Source organism: Phycodurus eques, chromosome 1 (genome assembly GCF_024500275.1).
Source record: "Phycodurus eques isolate BA_2022a chromosome 1, UOR_Pequ_1.1, whole genome shotgun sequence".
NCBI lineage: Eukaryota > Metazoa > Chordata > Actinopteri > Syngnathiformes > Syngnathidae > Phycodurus > Phycodurus eques.
In genome coordinates this window covers 24,540,854-24,567,524 of record NC_084525.1, presented here as the reverse complement: position 1 = coordinate 24,567,524, position 26,671 = coordinate 24,540,854, and the positions used below count along the sequence as shown (strand labels likewise).

Genomic DNA, 26,671 nt, shown 5'->3' with positions numbered 1-26,671 from the left:
GTATGGGGCTGTGTTAGTGCCAATGGCATGGGTAACTTACACATCTGTGAAGGCACCATTAATGCTAAAAGGTACATACAGGTTTTGGAGAAACATATGCTGCCATCCAAGCAACGTCCATGCCTCATGGACGCCCCTGCTTATTTCAGCAAGACAATGCCAAACCACATTCTGCACGTGTTACAACAGCGTGGCTTCTTAGTAAAAGAGTGCAGGTACTAGACTGGCCTGCCTGCAGTCCAGACCTGTCTCCCATTGAAAATATGTGGCGCCTTATGAAGCGTAAAATACGACAACGGAGACCCCGGACTGTTGAACAGCTGAAGCTGTACATCGAGCAAGAATGGGAAAGAATTCCACCTACAAAGCTTCAACAATAAGTGTCCTCAGTTCCCAGACATTTAATAAATGTTGTTAAAAGAAAAGGTGATGTAATACAGTGGTAAACATGAGCCTTTCCCTGCTTTTTTGGAACGTTGCAGCCATAAAATTCTAAGTTAATGATTATTTGCTAAAACAATAAAGTTTATCACTTGGAACATTAAATATCTTGTCTTTGTAGTGTATTCAATTAAATATAGGTTGAACATGATTTGCAAATCATTGCATTCTGTTTTTATTTATGTTTAACACAACGTCCCAAGACTCTAAATTGCCCGGGACTCTAAATTGCCCGGAGGCATGACTGTGAGTGCGAATGGTTGTTTTTTTCTATGTGCCCTGCGATTGGCTGGCAACCAGTTCAGGGTGTACCCCGCCTCCTGGCCGATGACAGCTGGGATAGGCTCCAGCACGCCCGCGACCCTAGTGAGGAGAAGCGGCTCAGAAAATGGATGGATGGATGGACAACGTCCCAACTTCATTGGAATTGGGGTTGTATATTCTATTAGCATTTCTTTCATGTATTCAGGACCTAAACCATTTCGTGATTTCTAGACCAGTAGCAGAACTTTAAAATCTAATCTAAAGCTGACTGGAAGCCAGTGTAAAGACTTTAGAATTGGAGTAATATGGTCTGACCTCTTTGTTCTGGTCAGAACCCGAACTGCAGGATTCTGAATGAGTGTGTGAGCGGCGTGAGCATACATTGCCGTGAAAAAGTATCACCCCTCCCCTAAAATTATTGTTTTTGCAGATTCCCCACTTTGTTTGAGATCATCAAATAAAAGTAAATATAAAATATGACTCAAGTGATTTTAAAATGCCGTTTTTAAATGGGCGGCATGGTGGAAACTGGTTAGCACATCTGCCTCACAGTTCTGAGGATCGGGGTTCAAATCCCAGCCCCGCCTGTGTGGAGTTTGCATGTTCTCCCCATGCCTGCGTGGGTTTTCTCCGGGTACTACTATTCCTTCAGGACCTGGACAACTTGCTGTGATTGATGGAACCATGAATTGTGCTCTTTAACAGAAAATCCTGAAGGAAAATATTCAGCAATCACTGTTGAGGTCACTGTTTGTGACCTCAAGCTGAAGCGCACTTGGGTTCTGCAGCAGGATAATGATCCAAAACACATCAGCAAGTCCACTTCTGAAAGGCTTAAAAAAACAAAATCACAGTTTTGGAGTTGCCTAATCAAAGTCCAGACTTGAATCCAATTGACATGCAGTGGCAGGACCTTAAAAAAGGTCGTTCATGCTTGAAAATGCTCCATTTCTGATTAATTCAAACAATTCCGCACGTAAGAATGGGCCAAAATATCTCCACAGAGATTTAAAAGTCATTGCCAGTTATAGAAAATGCTTGATTTCAGTTGTTACTGCTGAGGATGCCCCAACCAGTTTAGGGAGCCATTATTTTTTTCACACAGGGCCAGGTAACTTAAGAAGTTTTTTTTATTTCATAAATGCAATCACCATTTAAAAACAACATTAAATGTTAAAGTGGGGAAACTATGCAAAAATATAAGAATTTGAGAAGGGGTCCAACACTTTTTCATGGCACTGTAGCTAGCTAGCTAACTGCACGTTGCAGTGGTAGAAATGGACCACAGGAATAAGAACCAACTTGCAATTGCACCAGATAACCACTAATGCTAACAAATGTGCGCAAGTTCTAGGATAATAGGGGAAGAGGGACTCGAGATCAAAGTGTGCCATGGATCAAACGATTTTGGCAACCAAAAAAAAAAAAAAAACTCAGGCAAACTGAAATGGTGGGTATCAGTTAAAATACATCCACACAACTCAATACTACATAGTTCTCAGTCTATCCATGGTCTCAGCAATTATTGCATCAAATCTCTGAATTCACTTTACAGGGTCCTTAAGGCCATATCACCAACCCAAGCCACAACTTTCAGATAGTAGGAAGTACACGATGACCCTAAAAAAATGTCAATTGCACCTCACAGAAACCAGTTATGCAAAGATTTGAATGTTTTTGTTTTTCACTCATTTTATTTTGCTTCATGATAGAAATACTCTTTCCTATTTGAAATCACGTTCCAAGAACCAGAACATAGACAGACCCCAGCACTCCCAAGACGTAGTCAGAGCCAAACACAGAGGTCAAGAGGATGTGACAGGCCCGGAAATACTAGACTCAGGGCCATGTAGTGTTAAAGAGAAGGCAAAACGGATATCAAACACTTCTTTTCTTTTATAAATAATATCAATAGAGTAAGCAGGACATGGACTCAGCCCAACAATTAAGACACCACTATTTACAGGTATGATGTTAAACAGTTTCAAAACAAACAAAAATAATTAACAAATTGATAAAAATAAGGGAAAGTCATTTTAAATACATATTCAATATATTCATATTTCACCCACATTCATATGGTATAAGCTTTGATAGAAAGTAAAAGACTGCGACAGTTACACAGACAAATAGTCAGAGCCACAAACTAAATGACATTGCTTGTAATGTAGGATCTGTTGGTCTGTCTCCAGGGCGTAGACACAGCCTGACATGATGTGAAGACAAAGACACCGGATGCCTCCAATAGGATTTTTTTCTTGACATATACTGTAAGGGGTGGGAGGGATCTGTACAAATAAAGCAAGTGTTTAATTCCAATGGAGGTTGTCAGGTTGTAGACAGGCTCAAGTGGAAATTAATCATGTGAGTTTTGTATGATTACAGTACATTCGTTAAGAACAATTAGCTGAAACATTTTCATTCCCTGCATGATTTGGATGGATGGATGGATGGATGGATGGAGACATTCAGGCAGTGAAACATAGCCCGGGGTGGCTTAAATAATGTTCTAAACAAGAAGTTAGTTCCAGGTGTTCGTCTGACCCCGGTCTTCCATTTAAGGTTTTTGGGAATGGAAGATCACTCAGGAAGTAGTTTCAGCCGGACCCAGCTTAACTGCCATCAGGAGCTGGTTCTTTACTGAGACGGACTAATTCCTGGGACAGAACCTCCAGGTCCTGAAAGACAGAAACAAAAAATGTCTTCTTTTTTTGACCACTGGGGGGAAACAAGTGGACATTCCTTTGCAATGGTTCTCAAACTTTTACCACCAACTACCACCATCATGACAAACGTTAAAATATAACTTAGAATATAACTTTATGGCTGCAACACGTTCCAAAGAAGCTGGGACAGAGTCATGTTTACCACTGTGTTACTCACCTTTTCTTTTAACAACATTCAATAAACGTTTGGGAACTGAGGACACTAATTGTTGAAGGTTTGTAGGTGGAATTCTTTCCCATTCTTGCTTGATGTACAGCTTCAGCTGTTCAACAGTCCGGGGTCTCCGTTGTCGTATTTTACGCTTCATAATGCGCCACACATTTTCAATGGGAGACAGGTCTGGAATGCAGGCAGGCCAGTCTAGTACCCGCACTCTTTTACTACGAAGCCACGCTGTTGTAACACGTGCAGAATGTGGTTTGGCATTGTCTTGCTGAAATAAGCAGGGGCGTCCATTGAAAAGACGTTGCTTGGATGGCAGCATATGTTTCTCCAAAATCTGTATGTAATGGTGCCTTCACAGATGTGTAAGTTACCCATGCCTTTGGCACTAACACAGCCCCATCAGAATCAGAATCATCTTTATTTGCCAAGTATGTCCAAAAAACACACAAGGAATTTGTCTCCGGTAGTTGGAGCCGCTCTAGTACAACAACAGACAGTCAATTGACAGAGAACACTTTTGAGACATACCATTACAGATGCTGGCTTTTGAACTTTGCGTCCATAACAGTCCGACTGGTTCTTTTCCTCTTTGGCCCGGAGGACACGACGTCCCCAATTTTCAAAAACAATTTGAAATGTGGACTCGTCGGACCACAGAAGACTTTTCCACTTTTCATCAGTCCATCTTAGATGAGCTCGGGCCCAGGAGGCGTTTTGGGTGTTGTTGATAAATGGCTTGTTTTGCATGGTGGAGTTTCAAGTTGCACTTTCAGATGTAGCGCCGAACTGTATTTACTGACATTGGTTTTCTGAAGTGTTCCTGAGCCCATGCGGTGATAATGATTTGCAAATCATTGTATTCTGTTTTTATTTGTTTAACACAACGTCCCAACTTCATTGCAATTGGGGTTGTACTTAAATAAAATATTACTGAACTGTGCTTGACAATTAAACCATGTCAAAGTTAAATAAAACTACACCGAAATAAATGTTCTTAACAATAGGACAATATCAAGCTTGGTGTGCTTTGACCACTTTGACTGCTTCACTTTATTGCATTTTTGTAAGAAATGATTTGCGTTTGCTTATAACTTGGCATTTGAGATGCACTCATTGCCAACAACTTGGCCACATCGCGCATACCACACCTAGCGCCTTCATGATAGCATCTAATGCCAACGTTAGCGTGGAGGTTTGTGCAAGTGCTTAGCGAGGTGTTTGCTTTTACCTTGTGAAGGTGCATGTTCTTGGTCAGCTGCTCCTCCAACATGTTCTGCAGCTTCTTGTTCATCTCGCGCACATTCTCATCTCCAGACTTGACCAGGTCCCTCAAGACGGAACCCAGACCTCCTCGGTCGGCCTGAGAAGCTCCGCCATGACCACCTGTGGCGCCGCCTGACACATCTGAGCGCACCGCGGACGGTAAAACATGATTGTGAGGACACAAGAAGAATCATCATCATTTACGACAGGGTTAGGTGACCACGTAACTGCGACGATGCAGCCCAGCCAGCATTTATGTAAACAGTCCTGGAATGTTTGTTGCATTCATTTAGACATTCCCCCCCCTGCAATTGCTTAATCATAGTGTGTTAAGGACTATTTTCATTTTCATTTACCTCATTAATATCTGCCCAATGGATATATTGGAAGTTATATTAGTAAAATACACAATCATACATCATCTTTATTTATTTGATTAAAGAGTTGGTTAATTTATTCATGGTAAATATCACAATAAAAAATATTGAGTGCAAAGTGCAAAAAAAATATAAAAAAAATCATCAAATGGCTTATTTATTGTAAATAAAAGTATTAGCTAAATTAACTACTTCATGCCAATTCTATTTTTTATTAAATGATTGATTAATGGTAAATAATACAATTAAAAATAGTACATTAATTTTACATCACTCTAATTTCTTTGATCAAATAAATGGTTAACTGGTTTATGGTAATAAACTTAGTAAAAAATAAAGTTTAAATATATATTTGAATCAAATAATTTGTTGATGGATTTATTGTAAATAATGAAATAAAAAATGTCTAATAGCAATTTTAGATGATATTGTATTAAATAATTGGTTAAATAATTTATTTAAAATTAAATGAGTCACCTATTGTAAACATTTATTTTACTCAATAATTTGTTAATTTATTTAAAATAAAAAACAGTAAAATAAACTTTTTACCAAATTATTTATTTTATTCCACAATCGGGTCATTGATTTATTGTAAAATAAACAATTTACACTATTTGTATTGATGATGTTGCATAATTACTTCATGAAAAACTACATCAAACTGAAAACTAAATGATAAGAATCAATTGTGATTTGAATATTAAAAGAGCCAATTTGACATTTGAACTCTTGTGATTATGCGGACGTGATTGTGACGTCACCTCTGCGGCTGTCCATGACGTATGTCTCGATGATGGCACTCTTCCTGCAGATGTCCTCCGCCATGGACGAGCAGCTCACCTCCAGATGTTTCACCTGTCAATAACATGGCACAGGTCACGTGACAGGCCCGGCGACCAATGATAGGAGGCCAGCCATGGGGGGGACCCCTCGACATACAAGTAAGTCCAGCAGTGGAAGCATAACAACATCATATTGGATGAGGAAAAGTGGAGCTCCAGGATGGTCGAAGATTCTGTAGGGACTAGAACCTTCTCTTTGGACAACCCCATCCTCTTTGTACTAGTACCTTCTTCTCTGGACCAAAACATTCTCGAGACCAGACCTAATCTCTGGACTAGAACCTTATCTCGGCACCAGAACCTTAATTTTGGACTACACCATACTCTTGGGACTAGAACCTTAGTCCGGTACTACAAACCACAATTCCAATGAAGTTGGGACATGGTATAAAACTTAAGTTAAAACAGAATACAATGATTTGCAAATCCTTTTCAATCTATAGTCAATTGAGGTATGTTTTTTTCTTTTTCTTTTTTTGCAAATACTCACTCGTTTTGATTTTGACGCCTGCAACATGTTCCAAAAAAGCTGGGACAGGGGCATATTTACCACTGTGTTACATCATCTTTCCTTTTAACAACAATAAGTAAGCGTTTGGGAAATGAGGAAACTAAGTTTTGTAAGTGGAATTCTTTCCCATTCTTGGTTGATGTAAAACTTCAGTTGCTCAACAGTCCGGGGTCTCCGTTGTCGTATTTAGCACTTCATAATGCACCACACATTTTCACTGGGAGACAGGTCTGCAGAGGTGGCAGGCCAGTCCAGTACTCGAGCTCTTTTATTACGAAGCCACACTGTTGTAACACATGCAGAATGTGGCTTGGCAATGTCTTGCTGAAATAAACAGGGACATTCCTGAAAAAGACATTGCTTGGATGGCAGCACATGTTGCTCCAAAATAGATATGTACACAGATGCTGACTTTTACACATTGTGCTGAGAACAGTCCAGATAGTCCTTTTCCTCTTTGGCCCGGAGGACACGACGTCCAAGATTTTGAAATGTGGATTCATCAGACCACAGCACACTTTTCCACTTTGCATCACTCCATCTCAGATGAGCTAGGGCCCAGAGAAGATGGCGGCGTTTCTGAGTGCTGTTGATATATGACTTTCACTTTGCATCGTAGAGTTCTGAGTGCTGTTGATATATGACTTTCACTTTGCATCGTAGAGTTTTAGCTTGCATTTGTAGATGTAGCGTTTAACTGTGTTAACTGACAATGGTTTTCTGAAGTGTTCTTGAGCCCACGTGGCAATATCCTTTACACGATGATACCGGTTTTTAATGCAGTGCCGCCTGATGGATCAAAGGTCACGGGCATTCATTGTTGATTTTCATGCTTGCAGTTTACGTGCAGAGATTTCTCCAGATTCTCTGAATCTTTTAATGATATTATGATTGCAGATCATGAAATCCCTAAATTCCTTGCAAATGTAAATTGAGAAACATTACCCTTCAACCTTTGGATTATTTGCTCACGCAGTTGTTCACAAAGTGGTGAACTTCGTCCTATCCTTGCTTGTCAACAACTGAGCCTTTCGGGGATGCTCCTTTTATACCCAATCATGACACCCACCTGTTTTAAATTAACCTGTTCACCGATGGAATTTTTCCAACAGGTGTTTTTTTTGGGGGGGGGGGGGGGGGGGGGGTTAGCTTTCCTCAACTTTCCCAGTCTTTTGCTACTCCTGTCCCAGCTTTTTGGGAACGTGATTGCAGGCATCAAATTCAAAGTAAGAGAATATTTGCAAAAAAACAAAAATGTTAAGCAGTTTGAACATTAAATATCTTGTGTCTGTAGTGTGTGTGTTTTGCAGAACATTATATTCTGTCATTGTATTCTGCTTTTATTTACATTTTATACAACATCCTAACTTAATTGGAAGTGGGATTTGGAAAACCTCCACTTTGGCCTACACCATTCTGTTGGGACTTAAACCTCTCGGGACTAAAACCTTCACTTTGGACAACACCATTCTCTGGGCACTAGAACCTTATCTCGGGACTAAAACCTTCACTTTTGACTACACCAAAATCTTGGGACTAGTACATTCTCTCGGGACTAGTACTTCTCTTGGGCTGAAAAACCTCACAGGACTAAAACCTTTACTTTGGACTAGACTAGGGCTGCATGATATTGGGGAGAAAAATAACATTGCGTTTTTGGTAACAACATTACCTCAAGCTCTCCTTGAAGAATGGATCATCCAAAACGTCTTCTGAAGCACCCAGGGACGACACCACATCTCTAGAATTTACTGTAAGCAATGGTGCTAACCTTATTAGAATGTCTAGCTTTTCCCATCACCGTATGCTAGCACTTTGGTTAGAAGACATTTGTTGTTTAATTATTTCTTTTACATGATAGTTTTACAGTAAATTAGAGCTGGGAGAGACAAACAGCTCGAGGCAAGAACATTTTGCCTCTTATTTGGAGAATGTTTTGCGAGCTTCAACTATTCAAAGTAACATTGTGATTGGTGGAATGATGCGCACAGTGCATGTTGGGTAGCCATGTTCTTTTCCCACCAACATCGTCAGGACCTTTGCGACGTAACTATTACGCATGCGCACATCGTAAAAACAATGATCAAAAATTTACCGTGCAGCCCCAGACTAGACAATTCTATCGCTACTAGAACATTTGGACAACACCATTCCGTGGGACTAGAACCTTCTCTCGATACTAAAATCCTACTCATCATTATTGGCACCCCTTCATTTAATGCATAACCTGTATAATATCTTCAGAAATAAATGGAAATGTACAAAACTTAGGCAGGATCTTTTAATTGGAGGTCCTAAGTAATTTCATAAATATTTGTTTGTTTTTTTTAAACTTACATATTGTAATTTCAAAGAAGAAACAGAAAACAGCATGTGCAGCAATATTGGCAACCCTCCTTAATATTTGGATGCAGACCCTTTGGCAGCGATGACAGCCTCCAAACGTTTCTTGTATCCCATCTTTAGTCGTGGTAATTTACTCCCATTCTTCCTTTGCAATTTGTTCAAGCTCTTGAACATTTGCAGGGTTCTTTTCCCCCATGGCAGATTTGAGCTACCAACAAAGAATTTCAGTTGGACTGAGATCAGGACTCATTGCTAACCATTTTAAAACAGTCCATTATTTCCTTTTCAACCATTCCTGTGTGCTTTGGGATGTGCTTTGCATCTTTGTCTTGCTGGAGGACCCATGATATTCGCCTCAAATCATGTTTTCTTACACTGGGTGAGACATTTCGCTCTAAAATCTCTTGATAATTTTATGATTTCATGATACAGTCGAGGCCTCCAGTACCAGATTCACAAAGCAGCTCCACAGCATTATGGATCTTCCGCCATGTTTGACTCTTGGCAGTGTGTTCTTTTCCTTAAAGGCTTCATTGCGCTGTCTATAAACATACTGTTTGTGTGCATTGCCAAAAAGCTCTGTTTTTGTTTCATCTCTCCATAAAATGTTGTTTATCATTTGCTCTTTTGTATCAAACACATTCTCTATAGAAAAATGTTTCACTTGATTCATTTTCTCCAGGATATATTTTACATTTAGTACTTAAACTTCATGGGTGCCAATAATGGTGAGCAGGACAGTGTAACTCTTTCTCTGGAATAAATACTTCTCTTGGGACCAGAACCTTTCCTTGAGACAAGAACCTTATCTCGAGACTGGACTCTTCACTTGGGAGTAGAACCTTCAATGTGGACTAAAACGATCTCCCAGGACTAGTACCTTCTCTCTGGACTAAAACCTTCTCTTGGGACGTGAAATTTATCTCGGGACTAAAACTTTCACTTTGGATTAAAATGATCTTTAAGGAATTGTGACTTCTCTCTGAATTAAAACCTTCTCTGGGAAACTGAAACCTTCTCAAGACTTGAACCTTTTCTCCTGGGACTAAAACGTCTCGTGTGCCGAGAACCTTCTCTTTTTGGTATTGTGCTTCCTGAGGGTGTAACAATACACGTTAAGCCTTTTTCGGTGGTGGCCCGAGCCAAGTTGTGGTGGCCCTGTCAGAATTCGTACTGGCCCTGTATTTTCATGATATATGTTAAGTTTTACTGGCCCTGTATTTTCATGATATATGTTAAGTTTTAGTCATTATTTCATATTTAGCGTCTTTATACTGTATTATTTAAGGCCCTTTAAATAACAATTAGTACAATTGCATTCATGGCAATGACTCTGCATTAACCTCACTAAAATCAAGGCATTGCAATTGCTCAAATTAATAATAATGCTTAAAAGAATAAATCAATGACAAAATTAGTAAAATATTTACTTAGCAGTGACATGCCAACAATGCTTTATCTTGTGTCTTAATGTAGTGGACACTATGTATACTATGTACTTCTGCTGCTGCTCTACCGTTCAGCAATACTAGTCCTTTTTTGTCGAGGATGAAAAATATACAGTGGGTACGGAAAGTATTCAGACCCCCTTAAATGTTTCTCACTCTGTTAAATTGCAGCCATTTGCTAAAATCATTGAAGTTAATTTTTCTCGTCATTCATGTAGACACAGAATGCAGCCCTATGGGTGGCACAAGTCAGTGCAAACTGTAGGCCGGTCCCAAGCCCGGATAAATGCAGAGGGTTGCGTCAGGAAGGGCATCCGGCTTAAAACCTTGCCAAACAAATATGAGCGTTCATCCAAAGAATTCCATACCGGATCGGTCGTGGCCCGGGTTAACAACGTCCGCCACCGGCGCCGTCAACCTGCGGGGCGCCGTTGGAAATTCAGCTACTGTGGGTCGAAGTCAAAGAAGAAGAGGAGGTGGAAAGCGGGTTCTTCGGCAGAAAGAGAAGAGGAAAACACAGAGCCTAGAACTGAATGTGGGGACTTTGAATGTTGGGACTATGACAGGAAAATCTCGGGAGTTGGTTGACATGATGATGAGGAGAAAGGTTGATATATTGTGTGTCCAGGAGACCAGGTGGAAAGGCAGTAAGGCTAGAAGTTTAGGGGCAGGGTTTAAATTATTTTACCATGGTGTCGATGGGAAGAGAAATGGAGTCGGGGTTATTTTAAAAGAAGAGTTGGCTAAGAATGTCTTGGAGGTGAAAAGAGTATCAGATCGAGTGATGAGGCTGAAATTTGTAATTGAGGGTGTTATGTGTAATGTGATTAGTGGCTATGCCCCACAGGTAGGATGTGACCTAGAGGTGAAAGAGAAATTCTGGAAGGAGCTAGATGATGTAGTTCTTAGCATCCCAGTCAGAGAGAGAGTCGTAATTGGTGCAGATTGTAATGGACATGTTGGTGAAGGTAATAGGGGTGATGAAGAAGTGATGGGTAAATACGGCATCCAGGAAAGGAACTTGGAGGGACAGATGGTGGTAGACTTTGCAACAAGGATGCAAATGGCTGTAGTGAACACTTTTTTCCAGAAGAGGCACGAACATAGGGTGACCTATAAGAGCGGAGGTAGAAGCACACAGGTGGATTACATCTTGTGCAGACGATGTAATCTGAAAGAGGTTACCAACTGTAAGGTAGTGGTAGGGGAGAGTGTGGCTAGACAGCATAGGATGGTGGTGTGTAAGATGACTCTGGTGGTGGGGAGGAAAATTAGGAAGACAAAGGCAGAGAAGAGAACCATGTGGTGGAAGCTGAGACAGGACGAGTGTTGTGCAGCTTTTCGGGAAGAGGTGATACAGGCTCTCGGTGGACGGCAGGAGCTTCCAGAAGACTGGACCACTGCAGCCAAGGTGATCAGAGAAGCAGGCAGGAGAGTACTTGGTGTATCTTCTGGCAGGAAAGGAGAGAAGGAGACTTGGTGGTGGAACCTCACAGTACAGGAAATCATACAAGGAAAGAGGTTAGCTAAGAAGAAGTGGGACACTGAGAGGACCGAGGAGAGGCGAAAGGAATACATTGAGATGCGACACAGGGCAAAGGTAGAGGTGGCAAAGGCAAAACAAGAGGCATATGATGACATGTATGGCAGGTTGGACACTAAAGAAGGAGAAAAGGATCTATACAGGCTGGCCAGACAGAGGGACAGAGATGGGAAGGATGTGCAGCAGGTTAGGGTGATTAAGGATAGAGATGGAAATATGTTGACTGGTGCCAGCAGTGTGCTTGCTAGATGGAAAGAATACTTCGAGGAGTTGATGAATGAGGAAAATGATAGAGAAGGGAGAGTAGAAGAGGTAAGTGTGGTGGACCAGGAAGTGGCAATGATTAGTAAGGGGGAAGTTAGAAAGGCATTAAAGAGGATGAAAAATGGAAAGGCAGTTGGTCCTGATGACATTCCTGTGGAGGTATGGAAGCATCTAGGAGAGGTGGCTGTGAAGTTTTTGACCAGCTTGTTCAATAGAATTCTAGTGCGTGAGAAGATGCCTGAGGAATGGAGGAAAAGTGTACTGGTGCCCATTTTTAAGAACAAAGGTGATGTGCAGAGCTGTGGCAACTATAGAGGAATAAAGTTGATGAGCCACACAATGAAGTTATGGGAAAGAGTAGTGGAGGATAGACTCAGGACAGAAGTGAGTATTTGCGAGCAACAGTATGGTTTCATGCCTAGAAAGAGTACCACAGATGCATTATTTGCCTTGAGGATGTTGATGGAAAAGTACAGAGAAGGTCAGAAGGAGCTACATTGTGTCTTTGTAGATCTAGAGAAAGCCTATGACAGAGTACCCAGAGAAGAACTGTGGTACTGCATGCGGAAGTCTGGAGTGGCAGAGAAGTATGTTAGAATAATACAGGACATGTACGAGGGCAGCAGAACAGCGGTGAGGTGTGCTGTAGGTGTGACAGAAGAATTTAAGGTGGACGTGGGACTGCATCAGGGATCAGCCCTGAGCCCCTTCCTTTTTGCAGTGGTGATGGATAGGCTGACAGATGAGGTTAGACTGGAATCCCCGTGGACCATGATGTTTGCAGATGACATTGTGATCTGCAGTGAAAGCAGGGAGCAGCTGGAGGAACAGTTAGAGAGATGGAGGCATGCACTGGAAAGAAGAGGAATGAAGATTAGCCGAAGTAAAACAGAATATATGTGCATGAATGAGAGGGCTGGTGGGGGAAGAATGAGGCTACAGGGAGAAGCGATAGCAAGGGTGGAGGACTTTAAATACTTGGGGTCAACCGTCCAGAGCAATGGTGAGTGTGGTCAGGAAGTGAAGAAACGGGTCAAAGCAGGTTGGAACGGGTGGAGGAAGGTGTCAGGTGTGTTATGTGACAGAAGAGTCTCTGCTAGGATGAAGGGCAAAGTTTATAAAACAGTAGTGAGGCCAGCCATGATGTACGGATTAGAGACAGTGGCACTGAAGAGACAACAGGAAGCAGAGCTGGAGGTGGCGGAAATGAAGATGTTGAGGTTCGCTCTTGGAGTGACCAGGTTGGATAAAATTAGAAATGAGCTCATCAGAGGGACAGCCAAGGTTCGATGTTTTGGAGACAAAGTTAGAGAGCGCAGACTTCAATGGTTTGGACACGTCCAGAGGAGAAATAGTGAGTATATTGGAAGAAGGATGATGAGGATGGAGCTGCCAGGCAAGAGAGCTCGAGGAAGACCAAAGAGAAAGTTGATGGATGTCGTGAGGGAAGACATGATGGCAGTTGGTGTTCGAGAGGAGGATGCAGGAGATAGGCTTACATGGAAAAGGATGACGCGCTGTGGCGACCCCTAACGGGACAAGCCGAAAGGAAAAGAAGAAGATTCATGTAGACACAGCACCCCATACTGACAGAAAAAAACGGAATTGTTGAAATTTTGTATTAAAAAAGAAAAACTGAAATATCACACAGCCATTACTATGCAGACCCTTTGCTGTGACACTCGTATATTAAACTCTGTGTTGTCCATTTCTTCTGATCATCCTTGAGATGGTTCTACACCTTCATTGGAGTCTAGCTGTGTTTGATTATACTGATTGATTAGGAAAGCCACACACCTGTCTATATAAGAACTTACAGCTCACAGTGCATGTCAAGAGCAAATGAGAATCACGAGGTCAAAGGAACTGCCTGAAGAGCTCATAGACATAATTGTGGCTAGGCACAGATTGGCCAAGGTTACAATACAAAATCTGCTGCACTTAAGGTTCCTAAGAGCACAGTGGCCTCCATAATCCTTAAATTGAAGACATTTGGGATGATCAGAACCCTTCCTAGAGCTGGCCGTCCGGCCAAACTGAGCTATCGGAGGTGAAGAGCTTTGGTGAGAGAGGTAAAGAAGAACCCAAAGATCACTGTGGCTGAGCTCCAGAGATGCAGTCGGGAGATGGGAGAAAGTTCTAGAAAGTCAACCATCACTGCAGCCCTCCACCAGTCAGAGCTTTATGGCAGCGTGGCCCGACAGAAGCCTCTCCTCACTGCAAGACACATGAAAGTCCGCATGGAGTTTGCTAAAAAACACCTGAAGGACTCCCAAGAAGTTGAGAAATAAGATTCTCTGGTCTGATGAGACCAGCAAGATAGAACCTTTTGGCCTTAATTCTAAGCGGTATGTGTAGAGAAAACCAGGCACTGCTCATCACCTGTCCAATACAGTCCCAACAGTGAAACATAGTGATGGCAGCATCATGCTGTGGGGGTGTTTTCAGCTGCAGGGACAGAACGACTGGTTGCAATCGAATGAAAGACAAATGCGGTCAATTACATGGATATCCTGGATGAAAACCTTCTCCAGAGTGCTGAGGATTTCAGACTGGGCTGAAGGTTCATCTTCCAACATGACAATGACCCGAAGCACACAGCTAAAATAACGGAGGAGTGGCTTCAGAACAACTCTGTGACTGTTCTTGAATGGCCCAGCCAGAGCCCTGACGTAAACCCAATTGAGCATCTCTGGAGAGACCTGAAAATGGCTGTCCACCAATGTTCACCATCCAACCTGACAGAACTGGAGAGGATCCCCAAATCCTGGTGTGAAAAATTTGTTGTATCATTCCCAAAAAGACTCATGGCTGTATTAACTCAAAAGGGTGCTTCTACTAAATACTGAGCAAAGGGTCTGAATACTTATGGCTGTGTGAAATTTCAGTTTTTCTTTTTTTTTTTAATAAATTTGCCGTTCAAATCAATTCCGTTTTTTTTCTGTTAATATTGGGTTCTGTGTGTACATTAATGGGGGGAAAATGAACTTAAATGATTCTAGTAAATGGCTGCAATATAAAAAAGAGTGACAATTTTAAGGGGGTCTGAATACTTTCCGTACCCACTGTATTCCTGTGAGTAATGTCATTATCGGTCTCCACATATAGTTCCACCATACGCGTTCATATATCCGTTTCTTAACCTGTTCTAAAACCGTGGCCGTCGATACTGTTTGCATGTCCATAGCGTTTTCCATTCATTTGGTCGTTGTTTGTTAGCATTAAGCTAGTGGCCTTTCCTAAGGCAAAGCTGTGGTTGTTTTAACATCCACATGCAATCCTCTTTATTTTATGCTTAGTTTGACCATAAACTTCAACTGGAAGTGACAAACAGCTTGAAACCTCTTTTGGGATGAAATGTTCACCATTTGTTAAAGTGGTGCTTATTGTGAAGTGCATTGAATTGAGGTTACAGCCACCACAAAGTGCTCGTATCTACGTTTGTGCGCGCATATCAAAGCAAAACTTCAGCCGAATGACGCCTCGTATCTCAAAAACTCTTAAGTTCAATCACTTGGATGTCAAGGTACCACTGTACATGTAATTTGTATTGAAACGTTTCAGTACAGAGTGGATTTTGTTCCCATACCGTACCGAAAATGCACCCAACGTGACGTCAGAACCGAGGTACGTAATGAACAGCGATTTTTGCGTATCGTAGCGTACACCCCTAGTGCTTATATACCTATATCCTATACATATAAGGAGTTAACATTATAATCGTCAAAAGAAAAAAAGATATACAGGTATGTGTTTGAGGTGCATGTTTTCTCAATCTGAATGAACAGGAGGTATTGACTGCATTTTTTAGGATGTGGCTTTCTGAAGCGCAGCATGATGATACTCTGGTTTCCTCCCAGGTAGGTTGATTGAAAAAATTGCCAGTAGGTGTGAATGTGCGTGCGATTGGTTGTTTGTTTATATGGTGTACCCCGCCTCTCACCCAGAGTCAGCACGCCCACGACCCTAGTGAGGATAAGCGGTATGGAAAATGGATGGATGGCTTTCTGAAGTTCAGTCCATTGACTTGCATGAGTTTACAGGGCAGATTTGCCACATCCAATAGTAGTGATATCCAGATCCATATCAGCAATAATCATACATACTTTACTTATTTTGTAGGAGGGAATGTTACAAAAGGCTTGATGATGTGGTACTCCAGCAGAGAACAATAATCAGCGACAGTAGGTATGAGAAAAATGGACCCATTTTTTTTAATTAACCAATAGATGACATAAAGTAACTTTAAAAATATAAATGTACTACAATTGAATAAAACCCATTTATGTTAGAAAATTCTGAAAAATAACTTCAATATCACCAAAAACAAAAATATATTTAAATTGCAACATAACCACTGTTTAACTTAAACACCCCTACCCAATAGGGGCTGACGTGCTGGCATATTGCAGCAAAGGACTAACTTGCGTCATGAGACATCTACATGTATTCAGACCCACCTTCTCCTCCAGCATCCATTTCTCCTGCTGGACCTCAGCAAGCCTTTGGAACAGTTCTCCTAGCTCGTCATCAGACAGCTCTGCGGCACGCTGACACTGAGGACTTCCTCCTCCCGACTGGTGACAAGAAGTGCCCATGAGACATTTACTTGGGTGTTCTCTACGCTGCCGATCACACGAGTTAGGCCGCATGATCCACCTTGTTCTGACCGCCGCTCTGGCACTCCTTCATCATGTCTCGGTAGGAGAAGGATGAGACAGAGGACGAGTCTCCCGTCTGCTGAGTGCGACTGGGACTGTGGATCTCAGACAGGACTAGTTCCTCGAGGCCTGCAGGAAGAGGAACACACCGCTTCGTGTTAGCTCGTAACAGTGGCTTCATTTAAATGAGCAACCTTAAATTTCTATTACTGTCAGCCTGAAAATATTGGCGATTAGTGACCAAGAACCACCACTCCAAAAAATATAGCCCTTCAAGTACATACACTGTATGTATAAGGGCAACTTTATTAATGAGAAGTTTGAAACAACGCATTTCTTTGGTCTTCCTTACCGTCATCGTTTGGTTCTTCTTTATCTACTGTACAGGATTCTGTATCATGCCCTGATGGCAGGATATTGCGGTGTAACTTTTTCCTCCTTTTAGCATATCCAAGAGATTGACATTCTCCTGGAGCATCATAACTTTCTTCTTAGAAGGAGCATGGCACCATCTTATGGCGCGACAAAAAGAGCACATAAATATGCCAATAGGTGCCTTTTTCAGCCAATAGTTGCAGTTATGTTTGACAGAAAAATTGGCCGGGAGGTGACTTTGCCAATGGCGAGGGTTTTCCATACTTCAATAAGCATGTCTGCCAGCACACTAAACATGACCTTGAAGGAAAGGACATGCCCTTAAATGTAAAAACACGCAGACACATCTTTCAGGGCAAGGAAATGAGCATTTAAAAAATAACGTTAAATATTTAGGCAAAGATATACCCCTTTAGGATGAGGGCACACCCCTTTAAAGGCAAACACACCCCTTTAAGAAGAGGAAACAACCCTTTCAGAAAACGACAAGCCCATTTTAAGCAGGCGCTAGCACAGGACAGAATAATGGTAGTGGTTCTACTTCAAATATCTGATTGTCAGCTTTGTCCAAAGTCCAGAAATGCTCTTTAATCTTTCCTTATAGATTATACATGGTAATGTGTGTGTGTGTGTGTGTGTGTGTGTATAAGTATAGCAGAGGGAATCAAAAGCATTGTATGAAATATTTAAGAGAAGGTTCTGGAATGAGGCAGAACCTCCTGATGAGTTCACATGATGCTGCTTATCTTTTGGAATCTTACTCAACAAATATACAAACACACGCGTACACATTCTCACACAAACTCCACTTACTGTATCCTCCCTTTTTGTCGGCTTCAACATGCCTGAAAACGCACCAGTTTTAGCAAATGCTTGTACCCTGGCGAAAAAGTATGTATTGTCGGGGGTCACCATAAACAACTCCCTTGTGAGGGTCTCAGACTCGTACCTGTTCTGCTCTTGCTGTTGGTTAGAATTTCTTGAAGTCTCTCCTGCAGTTTGTCTGCTCGCTTTCTCTCCAGCTGCAACTGTCTCTTTAAGTCCTTCAACTACAGACACACACAGAAATGTAAATGTATATATCTGCAAATATTTTAAGTCTTTTCTGTTGTAATGCTATTGGCTTTCATTCGTTTTATCTGCCGCCACCCACGCAAATCAAAGTCTGCACTCCCACCGACCTCCCAACAACACAAAAAGGCTTTGATACTTCACAAAAGCAAACCACTGTGGTTACATCCTATTCCCAAACCTTTTTTTTAAAGCTCTAAGAGCCATGAGTGATGACTAAGTAGTGTAATCGGTGGATAGTAATCTGCATGCAAACTTAACGTTTGTGGCTGGCTTTCTTTTGCAACAAAGCACTACACTATAAATCTTTAAAAAAAAAACACTCAAGTATCCAACCTAACTATTTTCACTAGATATTGTCTAAAAATATATTCAGATTTTCAATCTTGAGGTGACACAATGCCGCATGGCTTCCACGACGTGATGAAGAGGCCGAGTTATATGACACTTCTCAGGCTGTTGAAGTGACCGAGAGAGTTAATAGTCCAAGAGTGCGTCCAAGAGAGTCAAGTCTAAATTCTCATGCTATTTTCAACACATTAAATTAGTTAATAATGTTTAAAAATAACAGACGACCTAGGAAAAGACCAATAGTATAGATTTGTGAAAAAAAAAAAAACATTGACCATACTTGGACATACAGGGTTTCCACCTGACAGCGACGATTACACACCCACACATAACTGCAGTGTTGTTCATTAACATATCATCACTGTCCAAATAAAAGCATGTCTCTGCAAAAATTGTTAAGTCTTTTTTGTTGTGACGCTATTGGCTTTCTCTCATTCATCTTATCACGTATGCATGCATGCACGAACACTCACACACAGTCACACACACCCACCGCTGCACTTCCTTTCTTCTCTAATATCCTCTGTCCATCCATTGTGTCTTTGATCTCCTGCAGAAAAAGAAGACGTGTTCTCTGATAAACGGTTCCGTGTTTTGGTGCATTTGAAACCTCCTCTAACCCATATCAAAGTTAAATGTAATCTTAGTGCAAGTAGATTTTTGGCATACAATTTGTGCTGAGCTTAACAGGTGAAATCAACATGTGAAGCACCTTGTAATGCTTGAATGGAGTTATTGAAGAGAAACTATTGGGATTATTGGCATTTTTAAGTGTCTGTAAAACTTGGATAATTTATTATGGCATGGGTCAAATTGGCCGAGGGACATTATTGTTGTCCTGAGAAACAATAGGAGGGTAAAATGACACTTTGGTATATTGCAATGTGACTATTATTGATTCAGTACGATATGTTCCTGATGTTTTGCCAACAATAACGTCACAATACAATAATTAAGTGATAATGTGTACACTGGATTAAAACCAGAAAGGATACAATCTATTGCAATACGGATATAGTGTCCATGCAGTCCATTGATGCTGACCTGTTTGAGTTTGACGATAGTGCTGTGGTGTTCGTCTCTCTGATTCTGGACATCAACCAGCTGCCCGTGGACCGCTTCCACCTCGGCCTGCTTGGCCTGTGATGTACATACAACATACATGGTGCCGTGAAAAAGTAGTTTCCCCCTTTCTGATTCCTGATTTATTTGCATATTGTATTGTAGTATTTTTTGTGAGAGTGGCCTCTTGGAAAAGTAATTTAAGCCCTCTGTATGTCTCAAATACATTGAGGACTAAAAATAAATGGTGCCATACCATACTATATATATATATATATCAAACTTAAATGTCTCTGATCATCAAGCCAGTTTTAATCTCACAAAGCAACCCCAGTAAATGCAAAATGCAGTTTCTAAATGATTTTATTTATTAAGGATAATAAATAAAATCTAATCAAAAATAATCAAACAGTCTGAAGCCTAAAAAGCAATCAAACAAAAAGAGCAATCAAACAGTCTGAAGCCTAAAAAAAGCAAACTGCCAAGCATGGATTGTATTTTCACTCATGGAGGCAGTGCTTCATCGCCAAACTGGGTAACAGAGCTGTGTGTCGCAAGCAAGGGACACCCTGCCAAACACAACAGCCCCACCATAGTCTCAACAACTATTTAACGGTAAACTCTGCAGACAATCAACATTGCAACTCTGATTACCATTTCGCTTTGACACGATAGTGTTTCAAGACAGTGTAGTTGCATGAAAGAGAAAATGGGTTTGGGTGTGGTATATAAAATAGCTGCATTGTTACATCACAATTTGGGAAACTTCGTAAGGAAACGCTCCCAGACACATCTGACAGTCAGATAACTAAAGATGGACTTGGGTGTTAAATTTCACACTTGATTGACTGGACTATTTCTAGATAGAGCCACCCAGCCAGACAGAGACACTACCTGTAGATCAAGTGTGTGTTGTTCATGGAGAGTTTTCACGGCTTCCTGATGTTCCAACGTCAACTTGTCTGTGTTTTCCTGCTCACACACAAGTGTGTACACACGCAGTGTAAATAAATACAGTGAACCCCGGATAATCGTGGGCATAAGTTCCCAACCCATTTGAAATAGGTGAAAACCTGTGACAGAGAGACCATATAAAACATTTTTTTTATTGTTTAAACCTCCCACATGCTTTAAGCACATTTAAACTTATCAAGATACAGTTAAACATTTTATAACACACTTTTTAAACACATGATAAACATGTTTTAACACAAAAAAAAACATGGCAAGCATAAAATGAATAGAAAATAGTGTGTATTGTAGTGCCTGTGTGATATTTACATGCATGTGCATTTACGAGGTGGGACCGATTGGAGTAGCGTGTAACGTCAGTGAGTCTGGGTGTGAGCTGTGGCTGACAGCATCTCCTGAGAGAGTGTGCACACTGTGTTTTACTGTTCTTCCAGCTAAAATGGCTGAAAAGTGAATTGACAAATGTGGCTCTCCTTTCCCACATGCAAGGGTATTACAGTCAGTAAGGATACTGTATAAACTAAAAAACAGAAATAAAGACGCAATTTTTCTTACAGGACTCTGGATAATTTAAATGCGCAGATTAAAGAACAGAACGGGGCCGATGTACTTCGTCCATACCTGATTTTCAGTATCACTATTGTTTCCTCGCACCCACCTTGGCCTCATTGATCCGTCGTTCAAACCATGCTTTGGTTTCTTTCAGGGACTGCAGCTGACTGTGAAGTTCTTGCACTTTGGTCTGAAGACTCTCAAGCTCTTTGCTTCGAGCCTGAAACACAAAATATTTAATGATATTGCCATCAAATCCTCCTCTTGTTTTTGTTCACCTTCTCGTCTCGGAGCTGCTGCCGAATGTCCTCCTCAGAGCGGGTTTTCTCCTCGTGAAGACCTCGAAGTTCCTTCTCATAGCGAGCCCTCACGCCAAGGACCTGAAGGATGCAACAGGAGAGAGGGAAAGAGAGCAAGGACAGAGGAGGGGAAAATAAGCTTTAACTTGAACTTGTGAAAAGTATGCAGGGGGAGCAAAGAGCATTGCCAAAGTTATAGCCGTACTATATTAAAAAAGTCTGGGACGCAGCCACAGTACTGGTCCTACTCACCTCCTTCTCGTGCTGCAGTCTGAGGTCTGACAGCGCCTCCTTGTGGTTGGACTTCTCCTGGTTTAGCTGAATGGCCATGTCATCTAACATGGCCTTCCTCTTCTCAGCTGTCTGCACACACAAACATACACCATATAGTGTGCAGGGCTCGAGATTGTGACCACATTTTTTGTTCAGCTTCCGCGATTAAAAATTCCATCTTATCACATTTGCGCAAGTGCATTTTTAATGGTTGAAATTCACCTTTTTTTCCCCCACTGCAATCTCCTTGAGAGAGAGAGATGGAGAGAGCAAGAGAGAGAGCGAAAGAGAGAGAGATGTGATGCCGTGTCAATCATCGTTATGAGTTCCATTTACGTTAAAAGCGACCCGCTGCAATATGATTGGCTGCCTGCTGCAAGGTTGGACTACTTCTTCTAGATAGGACACGCTTTTATCAACAGCAACGTCTCATACATGCGCACCACATATAGGCTGTACGCCGTTGTGTCTGGCAAGTAGCCACCATGTACCTATATTGACGCTGGCCCGCTATTTACCCATTTTAAATGACAAGTGTAAGCCGTCAACTCATCTGGACTACTGATAAGCAAGCTACCTAGCCCGCACCTACATTGTAAAGTCCAGTAAGCCCGTAAACTCCTCCTGCCCCAACTCTCCTCCAACCTTTCTTTTTACACACATTATCAATGCTGCTAACATTTGTCACGGAAATAAAACCAAAAGTTGTTTCCCCGTTTAACATCACGTATGATTATTGATCGTCTCAAAATTACCAGTGTGTGTGATTGCCTGCTTAATTTGTCCGTCATTTTCAAGTCACTCATTATTATAAACACATAATGTGCAAGAGTTTTAATACCTTTGTTATGAAGCGAGCAAAGCTCACAAATCTAGCTCTCTCTCTCTCTAAACCCTGTTTATAGCGTAGACATATAGAGATACTGTATGTGCAAAGTTAAAAAGCCCAGACTCTTTTAAAGAGGATTGTATAAGAAAACAAACTCTCGTTAAAATAAAGTGCAATAATTGCAGTAGTAATAATTTTGTGACTATTATTTTAAATAGGTAAATTGGTTTGTTTTGCTAGTAAATAATTTGCAAAATAGTGTGAATAATCATAAACAATACTTTTATATGGTGGTGGTTAGGGTTGGGCATCGAGAATCGAGAACCGATTGGATCCGGGACTAACGTTCCAGTTCGCCCAGAGTCATTCAAATTTTAAAATTTCGGTTCCCAGTTTCGGTTTTCAGTTTTATCCTACAGCTAAAAACCAACGTAGAAGCCGCGAAAACCAACGAAGAAAAACATGGACGAAGATGTGCTTGTGCCCAACAGCGGTGAACAAAAGTATGTCTTAACTTCGTTAAAAACACTGCCTCAGTGCAACACTTGGAATAAGATTATATTGTCCAAAGGAGGCTTTCACGATGTGTAACCTCTGACACGCTCCGAGCCTCAGCCTACACTGCGCGGCACTTCAGTGAAGTCAACTCTCAGTCAATTGGGTGAGAGAAACAATAAAATACATCTATGCCAACATTGTGACAGCTAAGAAGGTAAATGGTTTGTTGCACTTTTGCACTGATGGTTTTTAGCGTTTATTTTAGTCTTCAAACCAACGTAAGCGCTGATGACAGAAAAAAAAGCTTAACATTGAGCTAAAACTTCACCGTAGCAACTTTATATCGCAATGAATAGGGAAATGCTGAGTTCCGGTGCGTACCCTTCAAAACAAAAGGCTACAAGCTTAAAATAGGAAGTCAAGTTAAATATACATATATACCAGTTGACGTGATGACACAGTCCCAAATAACTATTTTAACAATGCTATATTTAACTTTTAGCTAAAACATTAATTAATGAATATTAATTCATTTGGGTTAGTTCCACACACATTGCCATTTAGTTCATAGGGTTGATACTGATACTGGTTAAACAGAACCCTGAGTCAAATGTTAATTTTAGTCTGTGCTGCGGGTTGCTAAGAAAATGGATGTTCATAATTTGGACATCCTTTATTTAAACCATGCAAACCTTTTTGACCCAGCACCCTAAAAGAATTGGAACCAAGAATCGTTTGGAACCGGAATCGAAATAATAAATAAGGGTCCTTAAAGGCAAACAAATAAACAAAAGTAAAGCATTTGTTTTTTGTTTTTACCTGCTTTGTCTGCTACTGCTTGTTACGGGAAAACTTCTTGTTCACAGTAACATACTTTGCAAATATATCTTGAGTCACTGTCAATCGAAACTATGGTATGCCATGGTCATGCTGTACGTCCTTAAAATATGGTGCGACCAAATCATGTGCTGACCAACTTTTTCAGTTGGTCGCACCAGTGCTACTAGTGCAAAAGTTAGTATAGAGCCATGGTATGCATATTATCATGTGTGTGTGTGTGTGTGTGTGTGTGTACCTTCTTGCTCTCTTCAAACTCCCTCAAGAGCTTCTCTTTCTCTTGTCCTTCTTCTGTTAACTGCTCCAACAACTTCCTGTTGGCAAAACTGGACTCCTGAAGGAAGGGCAGTCAAGGACACAAGGAAGGAAACAAACTGCATTAATACAGTTGCAAGAAAATGTATCTGGAGCCTTTGGTATTAACGACATTACTCTGCATAAATTGGACTTCATCCAAGTCACAATTTTAACCATGCCTCGCACAAAATCACTCTCAGAAGACCAACAATTAAGAATTGTTAACTTGCATGAAGCATCTGTAAATGCCTTGAGGTTAGACGTTTTACAATTAATTGATAAATTGACAAGTAATCGACCCAAAAAATTAATTGACAACTATTTTGACAATAGATTGTTTAGAGTCATTGTTTAACTTAAAATTGTCCAAATCCTCTGATTTCAGCCGACCAACAGTAAATATTCTCCAATGATGAAAGCAGACTAATTATCTTTTGTGGTTAATCAAAATAAGACATTTGCTTTTATTTGGGAAAATGATCAACATTTCCCCATTCTCTGTTATAGACAAAACCAGTAACTGAATCATAATGAATTTATGGAAAAAAATAATAGTGGAAATTTAATGTATTACAAAGATAATGATTATTTGGGCGGAATGGTGGACGACTGGTTAGCACATCTGCCTCACAGTTCTGAGGACCGGGGTTCAAATCCCGGCCTCGCCTGTGTGGAGTTTGCATGTTCTCCCCGTGCCAGCGTGGGTTTTCTCTGGGCACTCCGGTTTCCTCCCACATCCCAAAAACATGCGTGGTAGGTTAATTCATCCATCCATTTTCTGAGCCGCTTCTCCTCACTAGGGTCGCGGGCGTGCTGGAGCCTATCCCAGCTGTCATCGGGCAGGAGGCGGGGTACACCCTGAAGTGGTTGCCAGCCAATCGCAGGGCACATAGGAACACACAACCATTCGCGCTCACAGTCAAGCCTACAGGCAATTTAGAGTCTCCAATTCATGCATATTTTTGGGATGTGGGAGGAAACCGGAGTGCCCGGAGAAAACCCACGCAGGCACGGGGAGAACATGCAAACTCCACACAGGCGGGACCGGGGATTGAACCCGGGTCCTCAGAACTGTGAGGCTGACACTCTAACCAGTCGGCCACCGTGCCGCTTGGTAGGTTAATTGAATACTCTAAATAGCCCATAGGTGTGAATGTGAGTGTGAATGGTTGTTTGTTTCTATGTGCCCTGCGATTAGCTGGCGACAAGTTCAGCGTGTACCCCGCCTCCCGCCCGAAGATAGCTGGGATAGGCTCCAGCACGCCCGCGACCCTAATGAGGATAAGCGGTTAAGAAAATGGATCGATGGATGATTATTTGCAACTGTAGTATGAATAACCTCTAAGTGACATGTACTTAAACCTGAAGCAGCCTCAGAAGCAAACTAGTAGCCCTTCGTTCGCATTAATCAGTACTGAGTAACTGAGTAGGTAACCTCTGATTTAATTATTTAATCAAAACATGTCAACTACACAAAAAATATAAAATGGGAATGTGCAAATTCAGATATTGCTCCACAATAATACTTTAACTCAAACAGATAAATGCAGTCTTCATAACAAATAAATTAGGGCAAATTCTTCTGCCAAAATAAATCGTCTTGACTTAACTTAACACTCATGAAACACCACAATAGACTCACCAGGCAGAGAGTACATGCTCTTCTTTTCTCTGTTGTTTTCACCATGGATCATGAAAATTAGTTACTTTGAAAGTTGCGTCTGTGTGAGGCTGCAGAAATTTTGTGTGCATTCATGTGACTGTCAGGCTTCGTTTGATGGGGCAACTGGAGTCAAACGTGACTAGTAGTTCCGTTGGCTTGGTGAAACCGACATGATGTGACAGCGCCCAAGTCGGAAAGTCTCTGACAAAACTAAATATATTGAATCTATATACAAGCAATATTAGATGACTAAAAATAAAAGTAGTGAGCAGAATGTAGCTCAATGTAATGAAGTAAAAGTACCATTTATTCTTAACAGAAATACTCTAGTTAAAGTAAAAGGGTGTTGGAATAAAACTGTTCTTATAAATATAATTTTTTCTAAAAATATATAAATGTAATGGAGTTTATGTAGCGTGTTACTACCCACCTCTATATATAATTGATCTCAATGAGAACTGTTGCTTGGAAGTAAAAAACAAAATTGGTCCAACGAATGTCACCAAGCCCACCTGCAGCTGTGAATCCAGGTCGTCCCTCTGGGCCAAAAGCTTTTCCTGCTGCGCCCGACTCTGCTGCAGTTCGGCCGCCTGCGCCTCCTGCTGCTCGCGCAGCAGGTTGACCTCCTGCATCTTGCTCGTCTGAATCTGCAATCATCAAATAGACCTGAGAACGTGCTCGCCTGCACTTGACAAAGTCATATGACCTCCAGAAGATATCTGAGCTTCGCAGACAGC

General features: G+C 41.2%; 1 protein-coding gene across 6 annotated transcripts in view; it reads right to left on the bottom strand.

Annotated features, from left to right (window-relative positions):
• Positions 1-2,377: 2,377 nt before the first annotated feature.
• The window catches only part of gripap1 (GRIP1 associated protein 1), a 49,352-nt gene continuing 25,058 nt past the window's right edge, over positions 2,378-26,671 (bottom strand). For 4 of the 6 annotated variants that reach the window (XM_061684468.1, XM_061684488.1, XM_061684496.1 and 1 more), the window contains 15 exons: positions 26,447-26,581; positions 24,213-24,308; positions 22,033-22,056; positions 21,790-21,900; positions 21,517-21,618; positions 21,345-21,458; positions 20,609-20,686; positions 19,697-19,792; positions 19,146-19,202; positions 18,180-18,279; positions 16,854-16,984; positions 16,655-16,771; positions 6,002-6,095; positions 4,826-5,001; positions 2,378-3,383 (listed from right to left, as the gene is read on the bottom strand). In XM_061684468.1, the coding sequence (XP_061540452.1) occupies positions 3,318-3,383; positions 4,826-5,001; positions 6,002-6,095; positions 16,655-16,771; positions 16,854-16,984; positions 18,180-18,279; positions 19,146-19,202; positions 19,697-19,792; positions 20,609-20,686; positions 21,345-21,458; positions 21,517-21,618; positions 21,790-21,900; positions 22,033-22,056; positions 24,213-24,308; positions 26,447-26,581 (1,497 nt within the window). In that variant the 3' untranslated portion in view covers positions 2,378-3,317. The remainder of the gene's footprint in view (positions 3,384-4,825; positions 5,002-6,001; positions 6,096-16,654; positions 16,772-16,853; positions 16,985-18,179; positions 18,280-19,145; positions 19,203-19,696; positions 19,793-20,608; positions 20,687-21,344; positions 21,459-21,516; positions 21,619-21,789; positions 21,901-22,032; positions 22,057-24,212; positions 24,309-26,446; positions 26,582-26,671) is intronic. The other 2 variants (XM_061684477.1, XM_061684504.1) reach the window with 1 other exon arrangement.